The sequence below is a fragment of the Penicillium expansum genome (genome assembly GCF_000769745.1).
Source record: "Penicillium expansum strain MD-8 chromosome Unknown contig313, whole genome shotgun sequence".
In the NCBI taxonomy this organism is placed as follows: Eukaryota; Fungi; Ascomycota; class Eurotiomycetes; order Eurotiales; family Aspergillaceae; genus Penicillium; species Penicillium expansum.
The window spans coordinates 410,094-420,894 of record NW_015971264.1 but is presented as its reverse complement, the minus strand read 5'-3'; the positions used below and the strand labels follow the sequence as shown (position 1 = coordinate 420,894).

The 10,801-nt window shown below is 49.2% G+C and overlaps 5 protein-coding genes across 5 annotated transcripts; 2 read left to right on the top strand and 3 right to left on the bottom strand.

Moving 5' to 3' along the window:
* Positions 1-226: 226 nt before the first annotated feature.
* On the bottom strand, positions 227-1,682 carry PEX2_093320 (Monooxygenase, FAD-binding; the record flags this gene model as incomplete). The annotated part of the gene is made up of 3 exons (XM_016746602.1): positions 227-721; positions 780-901; positions 977-1,682. 3 exons carry the CDS (start codon positions 1,680-1,682, stop codon positions 227-229), a joined length of 1,323 nt encoding a protein of 440 aa, XP_016600318.1.
* A 545-nt stretch (positions 1,683-2,227) lies between these two features.
* PEX2_093310 (glycoside hydrolase family 3 protein) lies at positions 2,228-4,060 on the bottom strand (the record flags this gene model as incomplete). The annotated part of the gene is made up of 1 exon (XM_016746601.1): positions 2,228-4,060. One exon carries the CDS (start codon positions 4,058-4,060, stop codon positions 2,228-2,230), a length of 1,833 nt encoding a protein of 610 aa, XP_016600317.1.
* A 514-nt stretch (positions 4,061-4,574) lies between these two features.
* On the bottom strand, positions 4,575-6,304 carry PEX2_093300 (Major facilitator superfamily domain, general substrate transporter; the record flags this gene model as incomplete). The annotated part of the gene is made up of 3 exons (XM_016746600.1): positions 4,575-5,833; positions 5,897-5,999; positions 6,065-6,304. The coding sequence occupies 3 exons, from the start codon at positions 6,302-6,304 to the stop codon at positions 4,575-4,577; spliced, it is 1,602 nt and encodes a 533-aa protein (XP_016600316.1).
* A 592-nt stretch (positions 6,305-6,896) lies between these two features.
* PEX2_093290 (FAD-dependent oxidoreductase) lies at positions 6,897-8,512 on the top strand (the record flags this gene model as incomplete). Its single annotated transcript, XM_016746599.1, has 4 exons — positions 6,897-7,451; positions 7,552-7,674; positions 7,750-7,899; positions 7,985-8,512. The coding sequence occupies 4 exons, from the start codon at positions 6,897-6,899 to the stop codon at positions 8,510-8,512; spliced, it is 1,356 nt and encodes a 451-aa protein (XP_016600315.1).
* Positions 8,513-9,376: 864 nt separating this feature from the next.
* On the top strand, positions 9,377-10,771 carry PEX2_093280 (fungal specific transcription factor domain-containing protein; the record flags this gene model as incomplete). The annotated part of the gene is made up of 1 exon (XM_016746598.1): positions 9,377-10,771. One exon carries the CDS (start codon positions 9,377-9,379, stop codon positions 10,769-10,771), a length of 1,395 nt encoding a protein of 464 aa, XP_016600314.1.
* Positions 10,772-10,801: the final 30 nt, after the last annotated feature.

Below are 10,801 nucleotides of genomic sequence, written 5' to 3'. Positions count from 1 at the left end.
AGAAGCATAGGGCTTAAGTGAAGAGAGTAGACTCATGCCCATGAGAAAGAGAGACTCTATCTATAGAGCTAAGATGACTGCCCCAGCCACTTTGGTCACAGACTTGGTCTATAAGCCTTGCGTTTTAAAAAATATTGGAGAATTGTCATATTAAGCGAAGATCGTTTGAGATAAATCTAAATCTAGCAACAGGATACTAAAGAAACAATATGGCAGATTTTGGATATCAAAGCTTCGCAACCTTAGTTTGTGTGAAGTCTCGGAATGCAGCTTCTACATCATGCTCCGCAAGCCATGCGATATCCGATAGTCCCGATATCCTCTCCCTCAACTCTGCATCAGTTTCCTCCACCTTCCGCACGTCCCTTAATTTCGCCTGCCGGGCTGCCAACCCAATCTGCACTAGTTCAATGAGCTTGTTGACATGAGGCCGCCGAGTTCCATCAAATAGAGCCAATGCCCTCGCTACTTGCTGACGGTCTGGCTTTGCGTCCTTTTCGGTTGGCCAGACATGCGCCAAGGCTAACGCAAGAGCGTGTGCATCGTTCATTGCCAGGGAGCCCCCAGATGCGAAAGCGCCACCATGAGTGTGTCCGGCATCGCCAATCAAGGCAACATGGCTTTCAAAGACCATTGATTTGAGAGGTGTGCCCAGGTGGTTTGGGTAGAGTCGTGTGGTTGGTGTCGCTTTCAAGATATTCTCCACGGTTGGATGCCAGCCCTGGATAGTTTAGTTATGTTGAAGCATGGAAATGGATACAGTAGGGATCACTACTTACCTTGTATAAGTCTCTCAATTTAGTCACGTCCCCTTCCGTATTCCACTCTGCCGTGCGATATGGATTTTCTGGATCATCGGGATCAGACTGCGTTTGACCGACGACAGTATACTGGGTTTTCCCTTGTGGCATGTTAGTTTTTCCTTTCCTAGTAAACATATGCTCCCTCTAGGCACGTAAAGCAACGTCTAACATACCTAATCGGGATGTAAAGAGAAAGTTCTCGTTAGGTCCACAGTGAAATACAGCATCGTCGGGCAAACCTTCAATCTTTTCCACCAAAGATTTATCGAAGGTAGACCTAAAGAGTATATCCCCCGTCCATTGGAGACTATGTCCTGGCACAAAGACCTTCCTGACCGCCGAATGAATGCCATCTGCTCCCACCAAGAGATCTGCCTCGAAGGTAGTTTCATCCTCAAAAGCAAGCAGAACGCCTCCGCCCTCCTGTGGTGGCTGGATACGCACAGCTTTCACTCTCTTGCTTAGCTTCAACGTCACTTTTTCAGGTAAACTCTCAAGCAAAAGTTTCTGAAGGTCTGCCCGGTGGAAGCGAGCCATGGCATCGCGAGGATCTTTGACTGTTTGATGGGCGGTTTCTTTAAGCACCTCGCCCGTCAACCAGTGGAGGTAGACAAAAGGCCGACCACTAGGCTGCCGAAAAGCGAACTCTTCAATCAACGCCGGGTCAACGCCGAGCTTGTAAAGAGAGCGTAGGCCATTTGGTCCTATCCCAATGCTTGCGCCAACCGCTTTTAATTCCGTAGCCTGTTCGAAGATAGTCACGCTCACGTTCGAGGGTAATAGGCGCGCTAGAGCAATGGCCGCTGTCAAACCACCGATTCCTGCACCGGCGATGGCGATCCGGAATTCAGCTTGTGCGTTTGCGTGCTGCTCTGACATCGTTGTATAACGGTATTCTTTCTGAACTTAGTTCCTAGTATGCGAGAAGTCGGGACTATAAGCTTTAGTTTTTTGCCCAAGTGTCCGATAAATATAGATCTCTCTGATCACGAGCGATTCATACAATATTCCGTATATTTGACGATTAGATAGGGGGATTATCCCATAACATGAGGTTGTTCGGACTCCGTCCTCGGAATGTCCGAAGAAGAGCTGAAGACCCCGGCGCGGGGCCCACAATTCTCGCAGAACTAAAATTCGGGGAACTGGCCGGTAAATTTTGGGTAGAGCAGTCTTGCTTCATAATCGTAGGGTCGCCGGGCTGTTCTGGCTCTGAAAATTGCGCCATTTAGCCTTACTAACAGTTGCGGCGTAGACGGATCTTGGAGGAAGCTAGGGATAGGGTGATAGATTCTGGGAAAGCAAACAACTTTGGCCTCAGGATAGAACTATAAAGCATTCTAAAATTAGACATCTATATATTATTTTCAATTCTCAATTCTCCGAGAATCGCACTATACAGACTAGTCCTCTGCCAGTGATACTTAAGTTGAGTCGTTGGTAGAGGAAGGTTTGTATTGTAGTCCATCTCCGAAACGGAAGATCGGGTCTTTCGTGTCGTAGGGCATATCAGAGCGAGAGGACCGCACGGCTTCCTCCGACGAAGGCAAATCGAAAGGAAGCCTGCCTTCAGGTTGGGCAACACCAAAAATCACATCCAAGAATGCTTCATCACTGGCGCCGTAGTTGACTAGCAATGCGTTGGCCGCATTGGAAATTTCAATTATTACTGCCGGACGATCAAGGTGAATGTCAACGATTGTGAGAGGAACGGTTCGGAAGATGCTGGATTGCCGTGACTTTTCTTTATCGTCGAACTCGATCGGCCCAGAACGGAAAAGCGCCTCGAATCCCCCCGAACGCGGTTTAGCAGGTGCTCTAAGGCGTAGCAGGGCAAAATCAGCCTCTGCGAATGCTTCCACAACAATCAGTCCTCGGGCCCGAACAAGGTCTGGCGAGATTCCTTCAATGTAAACTTTCCTTTTCAGGCCCGGTGTCAGTGGGAGGAGGTCGTTCGTGTTTTTCAGCAATGTAAAAGAGCGGCGTTGTGCATCCTGGCCGGCATCATAGAACTCCGAGCAGCCCACAATAGTGGAAGCGGCCTCGACATCCACGAAGGGATTCTCAAATAGCCCCAGGAGGAATTTATCGGTTAGGAGACGGCGTACCGAGACATCGATTCGAGACTCGGGAAGAATGCCATCGCGGACCAGTTTCACGACCAGCTCTGGACAAGACTCGCCCCCTAGTTGATCACAGCCGGCTTCAATCAAACGTTGTACTCTCTCGATCTCAGTAAGATGTTCCACGCCCCAGGCACGAGCGGGCAAATTTTGACCTCTGATGACTGCATCTGTCACAAGGCCCCAATCGGTGCAAATAATACCCTTAAAACCAAGCTCGTTGCGTAGGAGGTCCGTGATGATTTGCTGATTGAAAGCAAAGCCGACCTCCTCATACTTTGTACCGATAGGCATGCCATAATATGGCATGATTTGTGCCGTCCCTGCTTCAATCGCAGCCCTGAAAGGTCTGAGGTGATACTCCCAGTTGTCACCGGGGTATATCTGTTCACGGCCATAGGGGAAATGAGGGTCTTCTCCATCCAGTTGCGGGCCACCACCGGGGAAGTGTTTTGTCATGGTCGATACCGAGGAAAGACCGAGGGGTCCGGGGCCCTGAAGACCTCGAATGTAAGCTACGACTAGCTCGCTCGAGAGGTCTGCATCCTCGCCAAATCCCCCACTGATGCGGGACCATCTTGGCTCCGTTGCAAGATCAACCTGAGGATGAAGGGCAAGTCGCAATCCCACCGCGAGATACTCGCGACGGATGATGTCCGCAAATTTTTCTACTAGAGCGGATGACCTCAGAGCTGCTAGTCCCAAGGCTTCCGGCCATTGTGAGAACTTCCCGGCTTGGAATCCGGTTCCGATGTTGTTGGTGAAATGATTTCTTGGATCGCTGCTAAGGGTGATCGGTATACCAAGACGTGTCTCCCGAGCTAAGAGTTGGATTTCGTTGTGCCATTGGGACATTGTGCGTGCATCGTTGATGCTTCCCAATAGGTTGAAATGGTTCATCGCCTTGCCACGAATCAACTTTTCGGCGCTGTCACGATTCAGCTTTGGCACATCAGTCGCAATTGTTCCACCTGTGCTCATTGCAAGCATAGTATGAAACATCACGCCCGCCTTCTCTTCTAGAGTCATTCGACTTAGGAGATCATCAACTCTACTTTCCACGGGCAGGGAGGAGTTCCAGTAAGGAAGAGATGACCTGATTTTGAGGTCATCTCGTGCAGGTAACGTAGACATATGGAGATATCTGGCTGATGAAACTTGTACAAAGAGAGCGGAAGAAGAGATAGGAAGTATTAATCCCTGTGTATGCGAAAAAAAAAATTGCGAAAGAAGAAATTCGCGGGCGAGGGGAATGAGGGGGATGAGGGGCAGAGATAGAAACGGGGAATCAAAAGAACATTGGAAATCAAGAAGAATCAAAAGTGGTACTTGGGTGAAATTGGAGTCACAAATTACGCCATTTTCCGTCTTTCTAAAACTGAGACATCTTAAAGACTACCAAAAGCACAAGGCCCACTATTCTTGTCTTGAAGATATTATGTCTGGGTTTCTAGAGTCCCTATCGCATTTATATAGGGCTTGTATACATCCAGTGACTATAACAGGTTGATTCCACCAAAGCCTCCCCTAATCACTGACTTCAATATCTGAGGTATCTATATCTTGGATGATCTATATTAGACTCAAAATGTTAGTGCCCTTCTTTTTATAAGCGGCAACAAGAATATACCTGTGGGCCATTCCTCCCCTAGAGTGGATAGATGAAGAACTTGTTCTCAAGATCACTGAGGTCAAGGACAGAGACGTCAACCTTCGTTTTGACCATATTTCCATCCGCATCGATTTCCTCAACATAGCCTTCTCCATAGTTTCCTAATGCGGCCTGTTCCTCAATCCACGCTCGTCGCTCCTTGTTCCTTCTCAGTAAGATAAACCTAATAGTAAGAAGGAGGAGCGGTGTCAACACAAAGCTAACGATGGTCTGAGCAATCCAAGTGCCGTAGTATCGTGGGCCTTCAGACTTCCATAGTTGCGGAGAAATGATGTTCGATATACCGTAGCCCATCATAAACAGCGCATTGCGTGTCAGCTTCTTTGTATAACCTGCGGAACTCGATGACGCCCAAACAAAAGCGATGATATACGTCATACCCCACGTTGTGACCCCAAGCAGAAGACAAGTAAGCAAAGGAAGGGTCTTGTCCCAGGCTAGTGCAACCATACCAATACTTCCAGCAATAGCAGGAAGCACCCATAGGGTTGCCCACCAGGCACTGTAGCCCGGGAAGAAACGGAGAAGAAGAGAGGCTACGACCGCAACACTAACCGCGAAGCCACCGGACGCAACCGTGATGAGGGTGGATCCGAGGTTTCCAATTCCCAGACTAAGCAACAGTATGCTCATCTGGAAAGCAAGGTTATTGGCAAGGTTGAGGCAAAAGGCGGCTAGAGTGAAGAGCCAGGTGATAGGGTCGGCCAATGCTTCGTAGAAATGATGTTTCTTGAACGTTTTCTGCTCAATGGAACTTCTGGTTGCCTCGTGAACTCGCTGGATGACTTGGACTTTCTCTTTGTTTGTCAAGAATTTAGCTTTTCCCGGATTGTCGGGATAGCAGAACCAGGATAGGACCGAGAGAAGTAAAGTCAAGCCACCTGTAGCGACCATAAAGAATTTCCATGGGCTCACACTGGACTTGCTGAAAAGCAGGGCATAGGCAAGCAGTCCTGCTGGGACACTGGATCCGACACACGATATCCAGAATATAGGCTGAACATGGTGCAGCTCGTGTGGAGTGAAGAACATCCCCATGGTGGTTTCCATTGCAGGCACCAAGGCGGACTCAACAAATCCCAGCAAAAAGCGAAGGGGGATAAGGCCTGCGTAGCTCGTTGCAGCAGCGTGACAAAATACAATCACTGCCCATAGGAATATTGAGATGCTGACGTATTTGCCTAAGGGGAAGCGCTGAATCAAAAATTGTCCCGGTATCTGTCCGACAATATACCCTAGGTGCTGTATTAGCGAAAAGGTGTGCTAAATCTGCATAAAACTATTTCCTCTAAACTTACCTGTGTAGAAGATTGTGTTCAAGTTATTGTATGTAGCATTAGTGAGGTTGGTATCATCCATGATACCAAGGAGCACAGCCTGACCTAAGGTTGCTTTGTCGATCTGTTGAGACACATTAGTCTTTTCAATTCATCACTGGCAGCATAATAACTTGATCGACAACATACAAAAAGCATCAAGTCAATGACGATCAACAGCAGAACAAGACGGAAATATAGTTTCCTTCGCAGTTTCTTTGACTCCTGTGGTGTCGGTGCTCCTATCTCACCACCATACTCTTCGACAATTTTCAATGTCTCATCGGCTTTATTGGCAGTGATTGTTTTCAGGTGTGGATTTTCCTCTTGCAGAGCCACATTGGACGCATCTTGGGTGGTAACGGTTGGTGTCTGCTTTTCTGAGGCCATGATTGATAACGCGGCATCGATCTGAGTCAGTGGTATATTTCAGTTTTCAAATGATTATAAAAAAAAAGAGATAGATGAAAGCCTTTATCACTGCGTATTATGTATCTATCTAAGTAGAGGCCATAGCTAGGTATCAGTGTCGTGATTTCAAGTTACTATATGCCGGCGTTTATCATTTTTCCTAGATATGGCGTCAACTTAAATATCTAGCACAATCGGGGAACTTTATTATTAACTTTGAACATCCCCGAAGAGACGCCGATAGCGAAAATTCCGAGCACTCGTTATTTGTTGCAATCACTATCGATCCCCGTTCCGGGCAAAGCCCGTCGGAGCGAAAATGCTTTCCATTTTTCCAATGTTCCAATGTCCGGGGGAATCCCGTCGACGGATATCTGAATCCCCGTTCGGAGTCAAGCCTGTAGAAGCGATTTTAGCGTCCTCGTTAGTTCTCTGGTAGAAATCACGGAGATGCTCGAAATAATTCCAAGTCCTTTACTTGTATTCGCCCACTTTTCTTTTTGTCTGTCTAGTTTATCAACTTCAGCAACCTATTAACGCCTACGACACACACAACGCACAGAAGCTCAGCATGCACGACACTCCCAACAAATGCAAGACTAGCAGTTTGGATGCTAGCGCTGACGTGTCCCAGAAGCTCCAGGTAGCTGTTGTTGGTGGTGGCATAGCGGGTCTTAGTGTTGCAATCTCCCTGTTGCAGCACCCGGGAGTCAATGTTCAAATCTACGAGCGAACCAAGGTCTTCCGAGAGATTGGGGCTAGCATTAGCCTGGGCCCCAATGGGCTCCGGACATTGGAGAAGCTCGGTGTTGAGAATGCGCTCGATGGCAGCGTGTGCTCACGGCAGATATCCGACTATCCAATGATATATCGGCATTGGCGGACCGGAGAGGTGATGGCTCGTGACATCCACAAGACCGTTAAGACCAAAAAGCATTTCACGGCGCGGTTCCATCGTGCACACCTCCATCAAGCTTTGTTGGAACATGTGCCCTCGCAAATTGTCCACATGGGTAAGAAGACCATCAGCATTCTTGCTGATCGCGAGGAGGGAGTGACATTGACCTTTGAGGACCATACCACTGCCAAGGCGGATATCTGCATTGGTGCTGATGGAATACACTCGGTGAGTCTCCCAACATGGGGAGAGAGGTTTCATGAAGAGCCCGAGGGCGACACTCTATCGCCAACCTTGAAAGATTCCATATTGCTGACCGAAAATATAGAATGTCCGCAAAATATTTGTGCCAGATCACACGCTTCGCCGCACTGGTTGGACAGCAATGCGCTCTGTCTTTGACGCTTCACTGGTGAAAGACATTAACTTTCCCGAAGATGCCTCCCACTGGGTCCGTTGTAAGCCCCACGTTCTATAATTGAGAATCTGCTGCTGACTTGATGCTCGATATATTGCTTCGCCACAGATTGGTCCCGACCGAAGCTTCTTTCATTCAAATATCGGCAAGGGGATGTTCACCGTAGTAGGGGGGCTTCATACCGACCCAAGTGATCCATCGGACAAAACGGAATGGGATGATGAATATAACCTGGATACATTCCGGGAACTCTACAAGGTGTGTTCCAACCCGGTTCCAGCCTTTTCTAAGCTGCCAATTCGTGTGCTCTTATGTTCGGACTGACATGGCAATAAATTCACAGGACTGGCATCCCGCTGTCCGCTCGCTGATCAAGGCGACACCCTACACACGACTGTATCCCAACATGGCTGGACGTCCACTCGACACATGGACTTTTTCTCAGCGTGTAACTCTGGCCGGGGATGCAGCCCACACACATGGGGGTGCCTTTGCCGCCGGAGGGTCACTCGCGATTGATGATGCATATGCACTGTTTCTCGCCCTCAACCACGTCTGGCCTGCAGCCGTTGCAAAATCGAGGAAGCCCACGATCGAACAGCTCGCCGAGGTTTTCCGCCTCTACGAGGCTACTCGGAAGCCACACATCGATAAGATTCTTGGTGCAGTGCATCTGCAGGTCATTGGTCAGAAGCCCAAGACGGAAAACTTGGAGGGTGGAAATACAGAAACGGATGAGATGCTGGAAGAGAGAGTCCGTAATCGGCCTGACCCATCATGGATCAGCGAACATGATGTGGAGAGTGCCTTTCAAATGGCCCTTGGCGCAGCGGACTTGGGCCTGATCAAGATTCCCTCCAAATTAGCCTAAAATTCGAATGTATCATGATGGTTTGTTTTGTTTCGTCCGGATAGATCTCAGCAAATTCTCGTGGGCCTTTTATCTTGCATTTTACCTGGGTCATTGACCAGGCCAAGGTTTTATATAAACATTGAATGTATACAACTCTTCCGGTGCCGATAAGAGTTCGGTCTCGCCCCTCTCTGTCGTTGCTAGTAAGCTTTTTCCCGTCACGCCATAAGCGACCAATATTTCGCCTGCAAAGTACAGGAACCATAATTTCGAAATGACTCTTCTTGACTTCCAGACTTAGTCGTTGGATTGTTGGATTTTTGAATTTGGAATGGCGAAGTAATCTCGTCCATGGCCTCCAACAAAACAAAATCTGCGCCCGGACCCCGCGCAGCACCTCGCACCTTAAGTCCTGTCGACGAAATCGACAAACTTGCCCCCTTAGCTTGCACGGAGTGTCGGCGGAAACACGTCAAGTGTGATACGGCGATCCCGAATTGCATGCGCTGCATCTCATCCGGGGCACAATGCCAATATCTCCCATCTCGAAGGGGCCTGAAGAGGCGGGCAGTCCATCTTGATCAGCCCTTGGGGACGACAGCCTTACCAGAACGTGCGGAGCATCGTGTGCCTACATTTCCGGTGCCTACTGATCTGAGTAATCACTCTCCCAGTGCTCCTACCCCATCAAGCGCGTGGGAAGGTAGGCCCAACGAAGAAGCCACAGCTCGCCCTGCTGTCAATCGCATCTCATCGCCCTTGTCTTCCCAGGATGGCCCTGGGGTATCTGCGACTAGTCATGTCCCGCCCAGCGTGGACAGTATAGCGCGAGGTATTCCAAGCCATCCATCAAGACAGGATCAGGTCCCGCACTTGGCATCAATGTCAGTTGAGTGGCAGAAGGAACCAGATTTTCTGTCCGTGGAAGACGATGAGGCCTTAGTCAATTTATACTACGCAAATTTTCATGCGGCTCACCCGATCCTGGTACCACGCAATCTCTATGCATTGCAGGCCTACCCGGGTTATCTCAGGCTGGTGGTCCATTTTGTGGGTAGTCAATTTTCCAGTACTGTCTCTAGCGACACGCTCCTTGGCCAGGTGACCGAGCAATTTTCCAAAGCTGTAGCCGAAGATACACCCGCTACCAAATTCCATCTTGTGCAAGCGAAACTACTCTTTTCAATCGCAATACACGCTCGCAATGAAATCCAAGAGTGCACCGCAGTCCTCGCGCAAGCCGTGTCCCTGGCTCTGGAGATAGGCATGCACAAGAAAAGCTTCCCAATCGTACATGGCATGCGATCAGCTCTCGAGGAGGAGAGCATGCGCAGGACGTGGTGGGAGCTGTACGTGACAGATGGATTTATGGCTGCGCTGCAGCGAAAGCCCAGCTTTCATTGTCATACCGCGGAGTCGGACGTGCTACTTCCATGTGATGAGTCCTCTTATTTGGAAGGTTCGTTCACAAACGAACCCCTATCGCTTGCCCAATTCGACGCACGGATCTATTCCGAGGAGGAGATCATATTTTCCTCATTTAGCTATCGGATTGGGGCGATACGCCTTCTGGCGCGGGTCCTCGCCATCGCCTGGACGCATGATCTGAACGAGGATCATGTCAAGATAATCGATAGCGCCCTGGCGGCGTGGCCGCACCACCTGGATTCGGCTAAGGCCGACATGTGTAATAGTGAGGATGAAATGCTCTTCCAGGGCCACATGTTTATCCAGTTCTGCATAATGTACCTTCATTTCCCGCGGAGCGATCTTGTGGCAACCATTCCGGGTGCCAGCAAGGTTATTCGCCAGCAACAGCTGCTACCTGTCTACAGCAGGAATATGCACGGCGTCAAGGCCCTGGTGGCCTCAAAGCAGCTTATTGAGCTTGCTACGTTGCAAGTGCCAGTACAAAAGCATACGCCGTTTTTCATCTGCGGCATTGTCTTTGCCGTCCTGGTACAACTGTCAGCATGCTGTTTATCCGGCGCATATGGCACTCCGGACCAGTTTCACGACCGTATCTCACTTATCATAGGCATTCTCAAGACATTGAGCCCGAGTTGGGCGCAGGCGAAGATCACTCTGCGCAAGGTCAAGCGTATGGCAGCTGAGACACTGTTGCGGGACGACAGCCACAGACCCGCTGCTGTGCAGCTTATGTCGCCCAATGACAGCAGGATAGATTTTGTTGCGCATATGTATGACCTACCTATCGATGATCTTCCGTGGATTGATCTGTTTCATTGGGGGGATACCAACGAGAGGACCTTGTAATATCGCCTACTTCTATACCCATATTGCTTT